Source organism: Bos taurus, chromosome 15, assembly GCF_002263795.3.
Source record: "Bos taurus isolate L1 Dominette 01449 registration number 42190680 breed Hereford chromosome 15, ARS-UCD2.0, whole genome shotgun sequence".
NCBI lineage: Eukaryota > Metazoa > Chordata > Mammalia > Artiodactyla > Bovidae > Bos > Bos taurus.
The window spans coordinates 62,112,616-62,134,689 of record NC_037342.1 but is presented as its reverse complement, the minus strand read 5'-3'; the positions used below and the strand labels follow the sequence as shown (position 1 = coordinate 62,134,689).

Sequence of the window (22,074 nt, the reverse complement as noted above, 5' to 3'; positions counted from 1 at the left end):
CAAAGCGACTTAGCATGCACTCATGCACAAAGTGACTTAGCACGCATGCACACCAGTACAATGTCACTTAACTGAAGCAACAAGTCATTTAATTCCCTAGAGAAATGAAAGGTCAGCAAGTTGGAAAGAGAACTAAGGAAAAAAATTTCTTCTTAATTTCAGAAATTTCAGCTATCTGATAGAGCTAAAACATAAAGGAGGCCAAGATTCCTGCCTAGTCATTAGAAAAGACATTGACTCAGTCCTGAAATAGGCCCCAAGAGAAAGGAGATATGTCAACATCTATTAGCTTAGCTTTAAAGACAATATTTGAATTACTTTCTTCCTAAGCCATTTACCCCTGTACTAGATTGGAGAATAGACTAAAAAGGCTTACAACACTTAAATAGAGTACACTGTTTTCTTATTACTTGATAATGTGACCTGCCAGTCTACCAGAAAATGATATTAAGGTGAACCCTTGTGTTAGCCTCATATTTGACACCCTGCCTAGAAGGTGATATTTCAAATTTTGTAAATTTTCCAAGAGAATGTTCCATAATAGTTGCTATTGAAACAAATTGGAAGTACACATTTATGTAATCAGATTTGAAGGATTTGTTTCCCACTGAATTGAGCAGCTCTCCTGTTCTGTTTTGGTTGGTTTACCAAACCTTGCAGTAGCTTCCAAACCTCACATGATGGTTTTTAGAACCACTTCTCTCTCTGGCTCTAGAAAATGTATCCTATCCCTCTTACACTGGAAGTATAAAATCCAGAACACAAAATCAATATACTTCTGTGTCTTCTATGGTACCTGTAAACCAGTAATGGTATTTTAATAAAAGGAGAAAACTAAGAAAGGAAAGAACTTCTTAAATTCCAATTTACCACACAGGCACAAAGATTTTCAAATCATTTGTTCAAGTAGTAGCTCATGGGTTAGCGTTAACTTTTGAGGTTTCTTTGTGATCAACAGGCCTTTCAGTTTTCCATGGTCAAGTGCTCCATTTAACGCATGTGAATAATAAACTTATGCAAAATAAAAGGAAATTTCATGCTTGGGAGGTAAAGAAGTTTATGTAATTTTATCCTTACCTAAAGAACTGACTGTTAAAGTAACATAGAAAGGAAAGGAGTTTTTTTCCTGCCTTCATTTTGGAACATTGACTTACAAACCTTAAGACTTCCCATGTAGCATTCAAAAACGTTTTTGAGGCTGCTCCATTCTATGTGATAATCTTTCATTTCTAAAGAATTAGGTGTTCCTCTCTCTAAACGGGGAGCTAAAGCAAAGGTTGAATTCTTTTCCTATAAAATATGCATATTTATGAAAAAAAGTGTATACATTTGAAAAACTGCATGTATTTTTATGCTCCTATTTACTTGTTACTATGGCAACCACCAGACTGCCTAGTATTTATGTTGTCTAAGATTCAGAGTGCCTTTTCAAAAAAATAAATATGCCAGAACCATGTATTGTATTTACTTTGGTGTTTAGAAAAATATTTATTCTAATGAATATTTTTTAAGAAAAATAGCAATAAATAGGGTAAACTTCAGCCCAGCTTGAATAGTACCTTTTCCTGTAGTACGTTTTTGAAATCAAAACAATTACATTTTTCTTTTCCTTGTTATAAAAATCAGAATGAAGAATAGAAATAATGAATTTTCAAAACTTATGAATCAATGTTGAAAGGTACTCTCTTGATTTTTTCTTATTTGTATAACAATATTTTGATTTGCACCAAATTTCTGAAAATATAAAACATGAATACAGACAGAAATACTTAATGCTAGCTATATGAATCAGAAAATGTGAATAGTTGGCATTTCTGATCACAGATGGTTCTTTATCTATGAATAAAAGATTTATATTTTGTACTTGAAAGACACGGTTACTATCATTTTTCTTGCTTTAATTATTTAAATTGTTTTCTGACATGTGTGATACATAAATATAATTTCTTAATGTTAAACATCAGAATGGAAATTATGAAGCATAAAATGAGACATGTTTCATGTCACGTATTACCTGTTAAGAAAAACTGCAATACAACATTTAAGTACAACAGAATAGTGAGCATATTGTCTCTGATACTTGTAAACAGGATGGATCTGCAGTTTCACAGTTTATGTTGACAGTATCTTTGTGGGAAATGTAATTATCAAATGAATTATAACATGTCCTAGCATTAAGATTATTAATAGTAATTTTAATTGCCTTTTTCAAGATAATTGGATATGTTATCATAAGTATATGGGAAAGGGGGCATTGGGCTAATTAGATATTTTGAACTCAGTTATCTTTAAAAGATCTGAAAGTTTAACATACATCCTATATTTCAAGAATTTCTTCTTTTAATTAAATGGTTTCCTAAGTAGAATTAAAATTATTTGTAGTTCATAAAATCTCACTGATTATCCCTTGGTATTCCTCCTTGAGTATTGGTATCATAAAAAATTTAAATAATGGTATTTATTTGATATTTATTTGAGGTAGGGATGACTTATAACATTGTATTAGTTTTAAGTGTATGACATAGTGATTCAAAATTTTTATAGATTATGCTTCATTTAGAGTTATTAGAAAATACTGGTTAAGGGCCCTGGGCTGTACAGTCTGTCCTTGTAGCTTATTTATTTTATACACAGTAGTTTATTCCCTGTCCCTATCTTATCCCAGATCCCTTCCATCTCTCCATTGGTAACACTAGTTTGTTCTCTATATCTGTGAGTCTCTTTCTGTTTTGTTATATCCATTCATTTGTTTTATATTTTAGATTCGACCTACAAGTGGTAACATACAGCATTTGTCTTTCTTTGTCTGACTTATTTCACTACACGTAACACCCTCCAGGTCCATCCATAAAATCTCACTGATTATTCCGATATTCCTCCTTGGGTAATGATCTGATGAAAACTTTATATAATGGTAATTATTAAATTAAAATTTCACTACCAGTCAGAAAATTATTCTTAAATTGGTAAGGCTAAGAAATATTTTATTCCAGTAACGAGTGCTGTTAGATTGGCTTTCATATACTATTCCTCTAGTTTTAGAAATTGGTAGAAATTCTAAAAAGCAATTCACCTTGGAGATAACACATCAGCAGCTTTAAAATTGTTCAACTACTATAATCTGGAAATTTAACTTCCACAGCTTCTTAAGGAACTGTTCAATTGTATGGTCAAAGATGTGAACAAAAATCAGAGCTTTATTTGCAATAAGAAGTATTTGGAACAACCAAGATATTAAATAATTAAAATATCATGTTCTCAACAAATATTGGAGAAGGAAATGGCAACCCACTCCAGTATTCTTGCCTGGAGAATCCCAGGGACAGGGGAGCCTATTGGGCTGCCGTCTATGGGGTCGCACGGAGTCGGACACGACTGAAGTGACTTAGCAGCAACAAATATTTAATAACATCGGAATATTCTCATTAGCTGTATATGAACCGGGTTTTAATTTATTTAGTCACATTTTTGTTTTAAGAGAAATCTATATCTCTGTAAAGTCATTGACAAAAATCAGAAAACAAATACTGAAAATTTATAATGGTGGCTAACTCCAAGGGTAGGAGATTGTAAGGAATTTTATTTTCTATACTTCTCTTTCCAATTTTAATGTGGGGATTTCTGTAATAACTACAGTTATCATCATTCAAATTGTTTTTAATAAGAAAAGTTAATTAAAATTGAGTACATTCATTATAAGAAAAATTCAGCTAGTGAAGGAATAATATTGTCTCATTCAACACTGAATTCATTGTCTTTTTTTTTTTTTAACTCTGGAAACAGTTGGTGCTTAACAAATATTTGATGATTGAATGAATAGATGATGGGATCAGGAATTAGAAAAGTAGCATTAGGGAAAACACATTTGGAGGGCCAGCAGGATGCCTTGTTTATATTTTATTTATCATAACAAGAGTGATAATAATGTGATAAGAGTTTACAAGAACTGCTCTACCAACCATAGTTCTGATAGCCTTCAGTTCGGTTCAGTCGCTCAGTTGTGTCCAACTCTTTTGTGACCCCATCGACTGCAGTACGCCAGGCTTCTCTGTCCATCACCAACTCCCGGAGCTTACTCAAACTCATGTCCATTGAGTCGGTGATGCCATCCAACCATCTCATCCTCTTTTGTCCCCTTTTCCTCCTGGCTTCAGTCTTTCCCAGCATCAGGGTCTTTTCTAAGAAGTTCGTTCTTTGAATCAGGTGGCCAAAGTATTGGAGTTTCAGCTTCAGCATCAGTCCTTGCAATGAATATTCAGGACTGATTTCCTTTAGGATTGACTGATTTGATCTCTTTGCAGTCCAAAGGACTCTCAAGAGTCTTCTCCAACACCACAGTTCAAAAGCATCAATTCTTCGGTGCTCAGCTTTCTTTATAGTCCAACTATCACATGCATGCATGACTACTGGAAAAACCATAGCTTTGACTAGATGGACTTTTGTTGGCAAAGTAATGTCTCTGCTTTTTAATACGCTGTCTAGGTTGGTCATAGATTTTTTTCCAAGGAGCAAGCATCTTTTAATTTCATGGCTGCAGTTACCATCTGCAGTGATCAAATGAGATATCTGAAAGGGTGGCCTTCTAGGTGTCTCCTAATAAGCTTGAGTGTAGCAGCAACTTACATGATCTCCTGAACCAAGGTCATTATCTACCTTGATAATATCCTATAGATCTGAGGGTGCAACAGGATATAATGGCTTCTACTGTGGTTTGGAAACATTGTTTCAGCTTTGGAGGGAGACTAATAGCAGCTAGCCTCATCTCACACACTAGCAAAGTAATGCTCGAAATTCTCCAAGCTAGACTCAACAGTATGTGAACTGAGAACTTCCAGATGTTCAAGCTGGATTTAGAAAAGGCAGAGGAACCAGAGATCAAATTGCCAACAGCCATTAGATCATAGAAAAGGCAAGAGAGTTTCAGAAAAACATCTACTTCTGCTTTATTGACTATGCCAAAGCCTTTGACTGTGTGGATCACAAGAAACTGTGGAAAATTCTTAGATATGGGAGTACCAGACCACATTATCTGCCTCCTGAGAAATCTGTATGCAGGTCAAGAAGCAACAGTTAGAAGCGGACATGGAACAATGAACTGGTTCCAAATTGGGAAAGGAGTACATCAAGGCTGTATATTGTCACCCTGCTTATTTGATTTATATGCAGATTACATCATGCAAAATGCAGGGCTGGATGAAGCACAAGCTGGAATCAAGATTTCTGGGAGAAATATCAGTAACCTAAAATACACAGGTGACACCACCCTTAAGGGAGAAAGTGAAAAAGAACTAAAGAACCTCTTGATGAAAGTGAAAGGGGAGAGTGAAAAAGCTGGCTTAAAACTCAACTTTCAAAAAACTAAGATGATAGCATCTGGTCCCATCACTTCATGGCAAACAGATGGGGAAACAATGGAAACAGTGAGAGACTATTTTCTTGGGCTCTAAAATCACTGCAGCTGGTGACTGCAGCCATGAAATTAATAGACACTTGTTTCTTGGAAGAAGAGCTATGACAAATCTAGACAGCATATTAAAAAGCAGAGACATTCTTTGCTGATAAAGGTCCATCTAGTCAAAGCTATGGTTTTTCTAGTAGTCATGTGTGAATGTGAGAGTTGGACTATGAAGAAAACTGAGCACCAAAGAATTGATGCTTTTGAACTGTGGTGTTGGAGAAGACTCTTGAAGAGTGCCTTGGACTGCAAGGAGATCAAACCAGTTAATCCTAAAGAAAATCAGTCCTGAATATTCATTGCAAGGACTAATGCTGAAACTGAAACTCCGATTTGGCCACCTGATGCGAAGAACTGACTTCTTAGAAAAGACCCTGATGCTGGGAAAGATTGAAGGCAGGAGGAGAAGGAGATGACAGAGGATGAGATGGTTGGACGACATCACCGACTTGATGGACATGAGTTTGAGCAAGCTCCAGGAGGTAGTGATGACAGGGAAGGCTGGCATGCTGCAGTCCATGGGGTCGCAAAGAGTCATACACCGACTGAGTGACTGAACTGAACTAAACGGCAATTAAATCAGTATGGCCAAATCAGAGAGCAGGAAACATGATACATCACTGCTGGAATAGTACATTTCTTCTCAACAGATAGATACATTCTGAATTGGAGCGATATGGCCAAAAAGTCTGCCTAAGGATTTCCAAATAGGTGTTACATAGGACTGGTCTTTAGTAGCTACCTCTGACTCTTCTCCCATCAAATATGTACTAGTTCTCTGTGCCGGAAACTGCAGAAAAAGGACCTTCTGAAGTCTTCTCTAAAAACTGGACTTATTCTTTTGAGCAGTTTAAGATTACAGCAAAATTGAGGGAAAGGTACAGAGATTTATCAAGTAACCCCTACCCCTGACATGTGCATAGCCTCCTTCTTTACAAATATCCACCAGAAGACTGTTACATTTATTACAATTGATAAACCTACATTGACATATCATAATCACTAAGAGTCTATAGTTTACATTAGGGTTCATTCTGGTGTTCAGTTCTATGGTTTAGACAAATGTATAATGGCATGTACCTGTCAATTATGGTATTATACAGAGTATTTTTCATAGAAATCTCGTGTTCCATATATTCATTTCTATCACCACACCCCCGACCCCTGGCAATTACTTTTTTTAGGTCTCCACAGTTTTACCATTTGCTATTTGACATTTCCAGAATGTCAGTAGTTGGAATCATATGGTGCATAGACTTTTCATATTGGCTTCTTTCACTTGAATACTCATTTAAGATCCCTCCGTATCTTTTCATGGGATCATAGCTCATTTTGGTTTTTTTATAGTGCTGAACAATATTTCATTACCTAGATAGATCATAGTTTGCGTATCTATTCACCTACTGAAGGACATTTTGGTTGCTTCCAAGTTTTGGCAGTTATGAAGAAACCTGCTATAAACATCCAAGTGCAGGTTTTTGTGTGGACATAAGTTTTCATATTATTTAGATGAATATCAAGAAGCATGATTTCTGAGTCATATGGTAAGTGTATGTTTAGTTTTGTAAGAAACCACCCAGCTCTTCCAGCGTGGCTGTACTATTTTGCATTCCCGCCAACAGTGAATGAGAGTTCCTGTTGCTTCACAGGATTTTGGCCATTCTAATAGGTGGGTAGTGGTATCTCAGTGTCATTTTAACGTGCATTTGCCTGCTAATATATACTGTGAAGCATCTTGTCATGTGCTTACTTGCCACCAGTATGTCTTCTTTGGTCAGGTTTCTGTTAAGGTCTTTGGCCCATTTTTAAATCAGGCTGTTGTTTTCTTATTGTTGAGTTCTAAGAGTTCTTTGTAAATTTCGGATGATATTCATTTATCAGATGTGTCTGTTGCAAATATTTTCTCCCAGTATGTGACTCGTCTTCTCATTCTCTTTTGTCTTTCACAGAGCAGAAGTTTTTAATTTTAATGAAATGCAGTGGATTGGTTATTTCTTTCATGGATCATGCCTTGGTGTTGTATCTAAGAAGTCAGTGACATACCCAAGGTCATCCAGGTTATCTTCTGTGTTATCTTCTAAGAGTGTTATGGTTCTGTTTTACATTTAGTTCTGTGATTCATTTTGAGCTAATTTATGTGAAGGGTATGAGGTCTGTGTTTAGATTCTCTCTCTCTCTCTTTCTCTCTCTGTCTTTCTCTCTCTCTCTTTCTTTTTTTGCATGTGTATGTGCCACTGTTCCAGTACCATTAGTTGAAAAGACCATCTTTGTGCCGTTGTTCTCGTTTGTCACACTTTTTGTGGGTCTGTTTCTGGGCTTCTGTACTTTTCCTCATATAGATCTTATACATATTTTGTTAGATTTATACCTCAGTATTTCTTTCTTTTTTTTTTTTTTTTGAGTAGCGGGCAAATGTTTCTAATTTCAAATTCTACTTGTTTGCGATTAACTTTTGTATATTAACCTTGTATCTTGCAACCGTGCTGTAATTGGGCCTACAGCCTTTTAAGATGATGGCAGTCCCACATTTCTTGTCTTTTCTTGTTTTCTTGTGTCTTTCTTTCACTGCTCCTAGTATATCTAGCCTACTATTATAGAAGGCACCATATAATGTGAGTTTGAATATTCAATTCAGCTGTATAAGATTTAAAAAATGATATAATGAAACAGAAGAAATGTTGAGATAGGTAGTAAGTAAGCTAATAGCTTATGAAGTACAGATGAAATTCACAGACTGTATTAAGTATAGATATGTGGGACTTCCCTGGTGGTCTTGTGGTTAACAATCCTTGCCTCCACTGCAGGGCACATGGTTCAATCCCTGGTCAGGAACTAAGATCTTGATGCATGCCAAAAAATTATAGATATGTATAAGTCAGTAGTTTAAGAAAGAAATGAAGGATTCAGAATATGTGCTAAATGTTACATAGTAATCAAGCTCAGTTCAGTTCAGTTCAGTTCAGTCGCTCAGTTGTGTCCAACTCTTTGCGACCCCATTAATCGCAGCATGCCAGGCCTCCCTGTCCATCACCAGCTCCCAGAGGTCACCCAGACTCACGTCCATCGAGTCACTGATGCCATCCAGCCATCTCATCCTCTGTCGTGCCCTTCTCCTCCTGCCCCCAGTCCCTCCCAGCATCAGAGTCTTTTCCAATGAGTCAACTCTTCACATGAAGTGGCCAAAGTATTGGAGTTTAGCTTTAGCATCATTCTTTCCAAAGAAATCCCAGGGCTGATCTCCTTCAGAATGGACTGGTTGGATCTCCTTGCAGTCCAAGGGACTCTCAAGAGTCTTCTCCAACACCACAGTTCAAAAGCATCAATTCTTTGGTGCTCAGCTTTCTTCACAGTCCAACTCTCACATCCATACATGACCACAGGAAAAACCATAGCCTTGACTAGACGAACCTTTGTTGGCAAAGTAATGTCTATGCTTTTGAATGTGCTGTCTAGGTTGGTCATAACTTTTCTTCCAAGGAGTAAGCGTCTTTTAATTTTATGGCTGAAGTCACCATCTGCAGTGATTTTGGATCCCCAAAAAATAAAGTCTGACACTGTTTCCACTGTTTCCCCATCTATTTCCCATGAAGTGATGGGACCAGATGTCATGATCTTCGTTTTCTGAATGTTGACTTTTAAGCCAACTTTTCCACTCTTCTCTTTCACATTCATCAAGAGGCTTTTTAGTTCCTCTTCACTATCTGCCATAAGGGTGGTGTCATCTACATATCTGAGGTTATTGATATTTCTCCCGGCAATCTTGATTCCAGCTTGTGCTTCTTCCAGCCCAGCGTTTCTCATGATGTATTCTGCATAGAAGTTAAATAAGCAGGGTGACAATATACAGCCTTGACATACTCCTTTTCCTATTTGGAACCAGTCTGTTGTTCCATGTCCAGTTCTAACTGTTGCTTCCTGACCTGCATACAGATTTCTCAAGAGGCAGGTCAGGTGGTCTGGTATTCCCATCTCTTTCAGAATTTTCCACAGTTTATTGTGATCCACACAGTCAAAGGCTTTGGCATAGTCAATAAAGCAGAAATAGATGTTTTTCTGGAGCTCTCTTGCTTTTTCGATGATCCAGCGGATGTTGGCTATTTGGTCTCTGGGTTCCTCTGCCTTTTCTAAAACCAGCTTGAACATCTGGAAGTTCACGGTTCCCATATTGCTGAAGCCTGGCTTGGAGAATTTTGAGCATTACTTTACTAGCGTGTGAGATGAGTGCAATTGTGCGGTAGTTTGAGCATTCTTTGGCATTGCCTTTCTTTGAGATTGGAGTGAAAACTGACCTTTTCCTGTCCTGCGGCCACTGCTGAGTTTTCCAAATTTGCTGGCATATTGAGTGCAGCACTTTCACAGCATCATCTTTCAGGATTTGGAACAGCTCAACTGGAATTCCATCACCTCCACTAGCTTTGTTCATAGTGATGCTTTCTAAGGCCCACTTGACTTCACGTTCCAGGATGTCTGGCTCTAGGTGAGTGATCACACCATCATGATTATCTGGGTCGTGAAGATCTTTTTTGTACAGTTCTTCTGTGTATTCTTGCCACCTCTTCTTGATATCTTCTGCTTCTGTTAGGTCCATACCATTTCTGTCCTTTATTGAGCCCGTCTTTGCATGAAATGTTCCTTTGGTATCTCTGATTTTCTTGAAGAGATCTCTAGTCTTTCCCATTCTGTTGTTTTACTCTATTTCTTTGCATTGATTGCTGAGGAAGGCTTTCTTATCTCTTGCTATTCTTTGGAACTCTGCATTCAGATGCTTATATCTTTCCTTTTCTCCTTTGCTTTTCGCTTCTCTTCTTTTCACAGCTATTTGTAAGGCCTCCCCAGACAGCCATTTTGCTTTTTTGCATTTCTTTTCCATGGGGATGGTCTTGATCCCTGTCTCCTGTACAATGTCACAAACCTCAGTCCATAGTTCATCAGGCACTCTATCAGATCTAGTCCCTTAAATCTATTTCTCACTTCCACTGTATAATCATAAGGGATTTGATTTAGGTCATACCTGAATGGTTTAGTGGTTTTTCCTACTTTGTTCACTTTAATCAAGTAATCAAGTTAGTAACCTATAAAATGTGCCAAGATAAATAGACTAAATGACATATATGATAGAATAGACAAGTTTTATTCAACAGAGAGGCAGACTAAGTCAGACTTGCCAATTCAGCGCTGATTTCTGTGTCATCTCTAAACTGCCCACAACCTGATAACATCCAATATGGTTCCTTTTGGCCCAAAGAGCTATGCCCAAGAAATACAAATAAAACCTATAGCTCTTCACAAAGTTAATTCACAAGCTACAGCTTTGAGGAGGCACAACTGCCTCTATGTCTCTCCCATTATTACTTGGTACCTTCTATCTGGGCCCCTGGCTCAAATCCCAACTCTGGTTTCCATAGCACACCATCATGGGGAAGGCTGATATGGGCAGAAAGAACAAGATTTGGACAGTGTGACCGTGGCACTCATACCCTATCTTAAGTATGTTGACTTTACTGCTTTCTTTCCTCTTTCTTATCACTGTATGTTTTAAATTTTTTTTAGTAAATTGTGTGAATGCTGCTGCTGCTGCTGCTGCTAAGTCGCTTCAGTCGTGTCCGACTCTGTGCGACCCCATAGACGGCAGCCCACCAGGCTCCCCCGTCCCTGGGATTCTCCAGGCAAGAACACTGGAGTGGGTTGCCATTTCCTACTCCAGTGCATGAAAGTGAAAAGTGAAAGTGAAGTCGCTCAGTCGTGTCCGACTCTAGCGACCCTATGAACTGCAGCCTACCAGGCTCCTCCGTCCATGGGATTCTCCAGGCAAAAGTACTGGAGTGGGGTGCCATTGCCTTCTCCGAAATTGTGTGAATAGAGCATTTTAATTTGGGCTGTGAGCCCTCCTGGTTAGCTTGCTTGGTAATGTGTTCAGCAGCTACCCTTATATCAAGGTAATTTTCCACTTGGCAGTACTCTTCACTTTGAACTTCAGTGATCCTCTCTCACAGTCTGAGATTTTAAGCAAATGCATCTGATCATCACTATCTGGCTGAGGGACTAATAACAAGCTGTGAAAGAAGTGTTAAATTATGGTGATTCTATGGCAATCATAAGCACTTTGTCCACAGTGAAGGAATTAAGAGGACCAGTCTCTCACCTCTGGAACGGGCCCTTCGTAAGCAAACCCGGGAAAACTAAGCAAATCCCAGTTTACCTGGGAAGAAGAGTAGGAAGGTGTCTGTGTCAGCTCTGTCCTATTTACATTTTCTCCTTGCTCAAAGCTGAAGTCAGAGGTACTTAGTGGCTCTAATAGTGACCTTTAAATAGCTTTGCTTATATATTCCCATGCACATTTTTAAGTTCACATTTAAAATTTCCCATTATAAGATTAAATAGTTGGAAAAGATGTAATTTTTGGTGTACTATGAATGTTGACATTTTAAAATAAAACTATTACATTAGTCTTTTAAACATATCCAATAAAATATAAGTTCCATATGGTTTTTAAGAAACATTTTATGAACGTTTTCAAACACAAAAGGAAAAATAATAAACTCCCATGTATTCTTTATCCAATATAAACAGCCATTAACATCTGCCATTCTTATCTATACTCTGTTTCACTTTTCTTCCTATAGTATTTTAGAGCAAACCTGAATAATACTTTGTTTAAAAACAGTTTGGTTTGTATCTATAACAGATGTTTATTATAATAATACCTTTTATCCATATCCAATAAAATAATTAACCTTAATACCAATAGTATCCAGTTTATGTTCAGATATCACCAGTTGCCTCAAAAATGTCTGTCTTATTAAAGTTGGTTTGTTCACATCAGGATCTAAACAAGGTTTATACCTTGTATTTGGTTGATACAATTCTTAAGTCTCTTTTCTTTTGTAACATTTTTCCCCTCCTCTTATTCTCTGTGTTATATCATTTAACATGTTTCTCTATCCTCCCCTATTTCTCACAAACTAGAAGTTAGATCTAAAAACTTGATTACATTCAGTGTTTGTAGCATGAATGAATGCTTTATAGATTTTCCTGTATTTGTAATCTCACTGAACTCACATAAGGAGAAACAATTTCTGGTTGTTTTACTTTAATGACATATTAATATGTTCCAGTGGCATGAGTGATATCAGTCAGATTCATCTATTATAAATTTCCCATCACTCTTTAATAATGACAAACATTACCTGGACAGGCATTATCTGGACCCACTATTTCATTATGGTTTGCAATATGATCAATTGCTAATTATTTTTTTCCATCTACATGTATTAACGATGAAAAAGAATTTTCTCTTATCACCTATTTGGTCATCCAATTATAGCCCACTTTAGGAAACCCCATATATTGCAGCCTGCCAGGCTCTTCTGTCCATGGAATTCTCCAGGCAAGAATACTGGAGTGGGTAGCTGCTATTCCCTTCTTCAGGGGATCTTCCCGACCTAGGGATCGAATCTGGGTCTCCTGCATTGCAGGCAGGTTCTTTACCATATGAGCCACCAGGGAAGCCCTTTAGGAAACCAGAAAAAGTATATTTATTATTTTTCAGAATAATAAATTGGTGCCCTAGCAAGCAACAAAGGTGAGTGATGAAGCAATAAGGTTATAAAACTTGTAGTATTATTAAGTAATCATGGATTTTTATACATTTAAGTTATGACCAACCTAGATAGCATATTCAAAAGCAGAGACATTACTTTGCCAACAAAGGTCCGTCTAGTCAAGGCTATGGTTTTTCCAGTGGTCATGTATGGATGTGCGAGTTGGTCTGTGAAGAAAGCTGAATGCCAAAGACTTGATGCTTTTGAACTGTGGTGTTGGAGAAGACTCTTGAGAGTCCCTTGGACTGCAAGGAGATCCAGCCAGTCCATTCTGAAGGAGATCAGCCCTGGGATTTCTTTGGAAGGAATGATGCTAAAGCTGAAACTCCAGTACTTTGGCCACCTCATGTGAAGAGTTGACTCATTGGAAAAGACTCTGATGCTGGGAGGGATTGGGGGCAGGAGGAGAAGGGCATGACAGAGGATGAGATGGCTGGATGGCATCACTGACTCGATGGACGTGAGTCTGAGTGAACTCCGGGAGTTGGTGATGGACAGGGAGGCCTGGCGTGCTGCAATTCATGGGGTCACAGAGAGTCGGACACGACTGAGCGACTGAACTGAACTGAACTGAATGTTTCAATCTTCTCCTTGACTGAAGTAAAAGCCACATGGCATGTGGGATCCTAACTCTCCAAACCAGAGACTGAACCTGTGCCCCCTGCAGTGGAAGCCTGCAGTCTTAACCACTAGACCACCAGGGAACTCCTGATCTTTTTGTTTTCTTTGGTTCAGTGTTCAGAGTGCCCCATCTTTGCCCCATGGAATTCCCTTCAAGTTGGTCCCCATGTCCTTTTGGCATGCCCCACTTGGCTTTAATAGCTTCCTTGTTTCCAGGCGTGACAGTAGTCACATGTTCATGGCCTGATGCTACTGGGATTTTAAAACAGTAAAAATATTGAGAAGCTCTTCTTCAACAGCTGAAAATGTTATATCTTTCTTATTTTTCCTTAAACTTATTTCCATTCAATTCCTTTTTTTTTAATTGAAGTATAGTTAATCTATAATACTGTGTTAATTTTAGGTATATAGCAAAATTATTTGGTTTTATATATATATGTATCAATTCACTTCAGTAGCTCAGTTGTGTCTGACTCTTTGTGACCCCATGAATTGCAGCACGCCAGGCCTCCCTGTCCATCACCAACTCCCGGAGTTCACTCAGACTCATGTCCATCGAGTCAGTGATGCCATCCAGCCATCTCATCCTCTGTCGTCCCCTTCTCCTCCTGCCCCCAATCCCTCCCAGCATCAGAGTCTTTTCCAGTGAGTCAACTCTTCGCACGAGGTGGCCAAAGTACTGGAGTTTCAGCTTTAGCATCATTCTTTCCAAAGAAATCCCAGGGCTGATCTCCTTCAGAATGGACTGGTTGGATCTCCTTGCAGTCCAAGGGATTCTCAAGAGTCTTCTCCAATGCCACAGTTCAAAGCATCAATACTTTGGTGCTCAGCCTTCTTCATAGCCCAACTCTCACGTCCATACATGACCAGTGGAAAACCCATAGCCTTGACTAGATGAACCTTTGTTGGCAAAGTAATGTCTCTGCTTTTGAATATGCTATCTAGGTTGGTCATAACTTTTCTTCCAAGGAGTAAGCGTCTTATAATTTCATGGCTGTAGTCACCATCTGCAGTGATTTTGGATCCCCAAAAAATAAAGTCTGACACTGGTTCCACTGTTTCCCCATCTATTTCCCATGAAGTGATGGGACCGGAAGACATGATCTTCATTTTCTGAATGTTGAGCTTTAAGCCAACTTTTTCACTCTCCACTTTCATTTCATCAAGAGGCTTTTGAGTTCCTCTTCACTTTCTGCCATCAGGGTGGTGTCATCTGCATATCTGAGGTGATTGATATTTCTCCCGGCAATCTTGATTCCAATTGTGCTTCTTCCAGCCCAGCATTTCTCATGATGTACTCTGTACATAAGTTAAATAAGCAGGGTGACAATATAGAGCCTTGATGTACTCCTTTTCCTATTTGGAACCAGTCTGTTGCTCCATGTCCAGTTCTAACTGTTGCTTCCTGACCTGCATACAGATTTCTCAAGAGGCAGATCAGGTGGTCTGGTATTCCCATCTCTTTCAGAATTTTCCACAATTTATTGTGATCCACACAGTCAAAGGCTTTGGCATAGTCAATAAAGCAGAAGTAGATGCTTTTCTGGAACTCTCTTGCTTTTTCCATGATCCAGCAGATGTTGGCAATTTGATCTCTGGTTCCTCTGCCTTTTCTGAAACCAGCTTGAACATCAGGAAGTTCACGGTTCACGTATTGCTGAAGCCTGGCTTGGAGAATTTTGAGCATTACTTTACTAGTGTGTGAGATGAGTGCAATTGTGCGGTAGTTTGAGCATTCTTTGGCATTGCCTTTCTTTGGGATTGGAATGAAAACTGACCTTTTCCAGTCCTGGGGCTACTGCTGAGTTTTCCAAATTTGCTGGCATATTGAGTGCAGCACTTTCACAACATCATCTTTCAGTATTTGAAATAGCTCAACTGCAGTTCCATCACCTCCACTATCTTTGTTCGTACTGATGCTTTCTAAGGCCCACTTGACTTCACATTCCAGGATGTCTGGCTCTAGGTGAGTGATCACACCATCATGATTATCTGGGTCGTGAAGCTCTTTTTCGTACAGTTCTTCTGTGTATTCTCCCCCCAAAAATAAAGTCATCCACTGTTTCCACTGTTTCCCCATCTATTTGCCATGAAGTGATGCGACCAGATGCCGTGATCTTCGTTTTCTGAATGTTGAGCCTTAAGCCAACTTTTTCACTCTCCTCTTTCACTTTCATCAAGAGGCTCTTTAATTCTTCTTCACTTTCTGCCATCAGGGTGGTGTCATCTGCATATCTGAGGTTATTGATATTTCTTCTGGCAATCTTGATTCCAGCTTGTGCTTCCTTCAGCTCAACGTTTCTCATGACGTACTCTGCATATAAGTTAAATAAGCAGGGTGACAATATACAGCCTTGACATACTCCTTTTCCTATTTGGAACCAGTCTGTTGTTCCATGTCCAGTTCTAACTGTTGCTTCCTGGCCTGCATACAGGTTTCTCAAGAGGCAGTTCAGATGGTCTGGTATTCCCATCTCTTTCAGAATTGTCCACAGTTTATTGTGATCCGTACAGTCAAAGGATTTGACATAGTAAATAAAGCAGAAATAGATGTGAACTCTCTTGCCTTTTTAATGATGTTGGCAATTTGATCTCTGGTTCCTCTAGCGATGTTTTAGCAAATAGCAAAATTAAAATACTTTGCAAAAAATTATCATTTTTTCTTAAATAGTATTGCACTTATCAAAGACTTAGATTCATGTTTTTGTCTTCCTTTAGGTTATCTTCTCTGCTCATTTCTAGTGAGATTTCACATTTAGCAACCACTACATAATGGGAAGTACATTGTGATTAATGCCCAGCCTCAACTGATAATCCAGGAGGATTTTACATTTTACGTTAAATAACATTCTTCCTCAGTTTGAGCTGAAAATGACAGAAGACCACAAAGTGGTACTTTGTCAGTCTCCTTTATCACCCTTGACTAAAGTCACAGACATATCACAGCAAAGCAATCCTGAAGACACCTTCAATGGGGATACCATTCAGTCAACTTACAAATATATTTCAAATGGCTTGCCAAGGTAAGAAGCAGCAACTTAAACTTTTTGTATTACTTATTATTATTTCAGCAGCTTAAGCAATTCTGATGGGGTAATAGTGCTTTAAATGTTAGCTCTTTTATGTAAATTCTCTGTATTTAGTAAAGACTGTATCAATAAAAATTTGGAGATGTGATGGGCTGCCAAGGTTGTTGCCTAGGTTAGAACCCTTCCTTTTGTTTGTTTTTTTCCCCCTATTTTATGGGAATGAAAAAGATAGATGATACAGTAAACATAAATTATTCCTGGAGCCTGACTTGGACAGGTAGGATAGTGATGATAACAGTAATGGCAAGGCGGGCAGTATTTACTATTTGCCAGTCATCATGCTCGGAGAAGGCAACGGCAGCCCACTCCAGTACTGTTGCCTGGAGAATCCCAGGGACAGGGGAGCCTGGTGGGCTGCCATCTATGGGGTCACACACAGTTGGACACAACTGAAGTGATGCAGCAGCAGCAGCAGCTGTCACTATGCTAAGTGCTTAACCTGTACTATATGTATTTACTTCTCCAAACAACTTTGAGAGGAATGTAAGGCAGACAGTATTTTAGTCGTCTCCATTTTATGTATGAGGAAACAAAGACCTAGAGAGGTTAATTAATATCACACAGCTGGTAGGTAAAGAAAGTGTGTGAGTGGCTCAGTCCTGTCTGATTTTTTGCAACCCCATGGACTGTAGCCTGCCAGAGTCCTTGTCCATAGGATTCTCCAGGCAGGAATACTGGAGTGGGTTGCCATTTCCTTCTCCAGGGGATCTTCCTGACCCAGGGATTGGACCCAGGTGTCCTTCATTGCAGGCAGATTCTTTACAGTCTGAGCCACCAGGGTAAGTAGAAAAGGTTAAGTTTGAACCCAGATAGCTCTAACTCCACAGATGAAACTCTTAACTACAATACTCTACCACACTTCTAAGAAATATAAAGCAGAGGAGACAGAGATATTTTCCCTGTGTTTTTTTTTCTCAATTAGAAAGTAGAAGAACAGAGACTTTCCTGGTAGTCCAGTGGCTAAGACTCCATGCTCCCGGTGCAGGGAGCTTGAGTTCAATCCCTGGTCGGGGAACTAGATCCCACTTGCTGCAACTTAGGGGAAAAAAAAAGGTCCCACCATAAATAAGACCTGGTGCAGCCAAATAAAGATTAAAAAAATAAAAAAGGAAGTAAAAGAACAAAAGAGTATCTGTTAGGTATTGATAAACTATTGTCTGGCTAAATGTAATACCATAGTTTTTATGTTTAAAAGGAAATGTAGATTATAAAAATATTGAAGAAAGTATTCTTAAATTAGGGATTGTGTTAATCTCCTTAGATATGATGTCCCCTGTTTATGTCTTTGAAGAGTTTGATTGTTTTTTTTTTTAGTCTGTCACTAAGTTTTTAGGTGAAAGTGAAATATAGATTTTCAGCTAACCTTCGTTTTGCCCTATTCCTCTAAGCTGTGAGCGCATGTTAGCAATGTATGAGATCACTGACGCAGTGTGCCAGCTACATGGCCAGATAATTTTAGGAAATCATTACCCAGTGCTTATGTTGTGGAGATGTAGATTTCTCATGATAGTGTTCCTCCCAGTAAAACAACGGAAAAAAGTTTCTAAATAGGATTTTTAAGTAGTCCTTTATACAATTGCCAATGCTAATGTGTGTTTGCACATTTTAAAATTGCCTTTAGAATTTATTTTTACCAAGTTCCCTTTCCAAAATAGTAATAGGTTTACTTTTTATTCTGTCTTTTGTGATATCTTTTATAGAGCTTGTAATTTTATTTGTTCAGTTTCTTTCCATTCTTTGTCTGAATCTCTAACTTTTGTTTTATTTGTTTTTTTGTATTACACTTTTCCTACCACCTTTTTCTTATAGTTTGTTTCATTGTACTTCTATTTCTTCGTCTGGATCCTAACTTCTTTTCAGAGAAGGCGATGGCACCCCACTCTAGTACTCTTGCCTGGAAAATCCCATGGACGGAGGAGCCTGGTGGGCTGCAGTCCATGGGGTCGCTAAGAGTTGGACACGACTGAGAGACTTCATTTTCACTTTTCACTTTCGTGCATTGGAGAAGGAAATGGCAACCCACTCCAGTGTTCTTGCCTGGAGAATCCCAGGGACGAGGGAGCCTGGTGGGCTGCCGTCTATGGGGTCGCACAGAGTTGGACACGACTGAAGCAACTTAGCAGCAGCAATAGCAGTAACTTCTTTTCTATCACCATTGTCTGTTACCGTCAACTTTGAATATGATATACCTAGAAGTAACCCTCTTCTTGACAATTGAACAGAAAGTCAAAGACAATGCCCGGAGGCCCTTTACTTTTATGAAAAAGAAAATGATGAGTTTCAACCTGAAGGGTCAAGTTCATAAAGGCTAATGGTAATCTAAGATCCATTGGCAGTAATATGATTATCAAAGAGAGGCAATTTTCTCCGAGTAAAGACGTTTCCCCCCATTGAGGTTAAAACTTCTTTTGTCTCATCCCTTTTTCCCTTGCCACCTTTATTCCACCATCTTTTTGATCCTTTATGAGAAATAATTATTAAAGTATAGTCAATTTGTTGTTCCTTTACTTATATAACAGAGACTGTGCTTTTCTTCACTAAAAACATTGTACGTTTTTACAAAACCTGCCCACATTAAATCCAGTCTTTGTAACCATGCAGTGATGAATCACATTATTCTCATGTTATTATCTGTGGTATTAATTTACTTTTTATTGCATTTACCTTATCCTTCTTTTCTCTCTTTCTTGTGTTCTTACAATGGTTTGCCTCTGTCATTCTATTATATTTGTTTGTAACAAAGGAAAAACTGCTGTGCCAGGAGCCTTCCCTTCCCCCCGAAAAGAAAACTAATCATCAATAGTGTGAGTTCAATATATCGTGCCCAAGAAGGACTGATCCTCCCATTTTATGACTTGCCACCAAAAGGTCAGATGACTGGAGAAGTCTAGCTTCATTCTTGTGGTTACTTCAAGGAAAGCAAATGATAGGGAACCTTTCCTACCCAGCTGTAGTCTGATGCATTCCCAGGTGACCTGGTACAGGGTATCAACCTTTGAAGCATGAAGCAGAATCAATTATTTATTGGTAATAGGTATCTAGGGGCAGTTCTGCTCTATTTGTGGAAGGTGTCTCTGAATGCTAAAAGGGGACAATTTCCAAATTAAAATTGCATTTTTAAAAGATTTTTTTTATGTAGATCATTTTTAAAGTCTTCATTGAATTAGTTTATGGTATTGCTTCTGTTTTATGTCTTGCTGTTTTGGCTGTGAGGCTTGTGGGATCTTAACTCCCCAACCAAGGATTTAACCTGCATCTCCTGCATTGGAAAGTGAAGTCTTAAAAACTGACTGCCAGGGAAGTCCCAAAATTGTATATCACAAAACTAACAGAATGGTCTAGATAGTTAATATCTCTTTCTATCCCACATATATTTTAATAATTTTTAGGTGATGGTCATCTAAGAGTGTAATTTCATGATTTTTATAATAGAATGTTGTAGTGTTGTTTTTTTTTAATCCTGCTTGCAACTAAGTGTAATATCAACTCTTTTAGCTCCCCAGAGGACAAATTATTGTTAGTATATTATATTATGACTTAAATCAGTTTTAAAAGTGAATTGCCAACAACTTCTTATTATAGATTATCTGGTTGCTGATTCACAGACAAATCTTGCTTTCAAGGAGACCAGCAGTGCTTAATCTAGTCACTCACTTTTTTATGTCATTTTAGTTATCTTGGCTATTTTGAATTGGAATGAGTCTTAGGCTCTTTTTGAAATATAAGTATTTGGTTATGTCACCTTTTCTAGGGACAGCAAGGCACCAGCAAGGCAACACCTCCACTGTTTTCAACCTCCATTGCCCAACAAATTACACTTTTCCTAATTCAAAACTTTTGTCAGATTTTTCCTTAAAGTCTTAAAAAAAAACTCTGCAGATCCAGACATTAATATATTGGTGGTGTCAGTGGTTTAGTCTTAAGTCGTGTCCGACTCTTGAGACCCCATAGACTGCAGCCTACCAGGCTCCTCTGTCCATGGGATTCTCCTGGCAAGAAACTGGAGTAGGCTGCCATTTCCTTCTCCAGGGGATCTTCCCAACCTAGGAATCAAACCCAGGTCTCCTGCATTGCAGGCAGATTCTTTACTGACTGAGCTATACTTTAAAAAATGTTAAAAGACTATATCATTTCTTTTTAAAAAGTTGCATTTCCTCTGGAAAATCCTTATATTTCTATAATCTCCCCCAATTTTAGATTTAAGATGTACTTTATTTTTATTCCTTTGTACTTTGGCACAAGCAGAACTAATATTCATTTTTTCCTTTGAGTGGGATAATTTGTGCCCTGATCCTGTACTCAGATGAGTCCTTTACAAATTGTATAAATTGTTTTTCTTTTTTACATTTCCTTCTACAAAAGCAAGAAAGTTCAATTTAACAAACGTTTAATATCTCCTTTAGGATATACGTGTAATTTGAACATAATACATTAGTTATTATTCAGTAATTGAGCTACAAGTAAAAATTGGGCTTACTGTGCTATAAAATAATTGAAAATTGCACTGCAATCAAGGTATCTTTACCAATATTTCTAGGTCAAACTAGAATTATATTTTCTTCTGGTATTCAAAATAAAATTTGGCGGAAATTATTCACATTTATTATTGCCACTTTTATTATTCACTTTCCATGATGTTTAAATTACATTTTACCTAGTAATTGTAGAAAGGTGTTTATGTCTTTAGAGGTTATTTGTTTCTTCAACTGGGGGAAAGGTAGAATGACAAGTAATGAAATCTTTGTGCTTTGTGTACTCCACATTTTGTACAAGTTTCCATGCACCAAACATATGTGGGGTTATTTTATCTGTTGCATCCAGTATTTAAGTTGGTGATTTCTTGTTAAATATACCTAAGGTCATTTTCCTTTATGTTTACATTTTCTTATTTGTATTTATTCTAATTAGAGAGTTTAATTATGGTTAAAATGATAATAGGATAAAGACAAGTTTTACAAATGACAATATTAAGGAAAAAAAAACCCCATAACTCTTCAGGAAGGTTTAAATGCCATAAGAATATAAAGCGAGAAATATATGCTTGTCAAATATACAGTATAAATAAATAATTTAGATGAAAATGGTTGACTACATTTAACAAAGAGACTACCAAATAATGAGGGGCTAAAGAGTGGTTGTTAGATTTGATGTACTTCATTGTACATTGCAAGTAATTGCTATCCATAAAAATTCTATGGCTTCTGTATGAGAAAAAGAGACATTTTGACAGGCAACACTGGTATGAAGCGACAGCAAGCACAAATCCTTGGCAACTGTCATTATCCTGCTGTTGAATTCACATCCAAAC

The 22,074-nt window shown here is 37.9% G+C and overlaps 1 protein-coding gene across 7 annotated transcripts in view; it reads left to right on the top strand.

The window, feature by feature from the left end:
- DCDC1 (doublecortin domain containing 1) overlaps positions 1 to 22,074 on the top strand; it is a 470,261-nt gene that overhangs the window by 10,181 nt on the left and 438,006 nt on the right. For 6 of the 7 annotated variants that reach the window (XM_059875151.1, XM_015474817.3, XM_015474816.3 and 3 more), the window contains exon 2: positions 16,396 to 16,700. The exons of the other annotated variant lie outside the window; for it this stretch is intronic. In XM_059875151.1, the coding sequence (XP_059731134.1) occupies positions 16,549 to 16,700 (152 nt within the window). In that variant the 5' untranslated portion in view covers positions 16,396 to 16,548. The remainder of the gene's footprint in view (positions 1 to 16,395; positions 16,701 to 22,074) is intronic. 7 annotated transcript variants of the gene reach the window in all.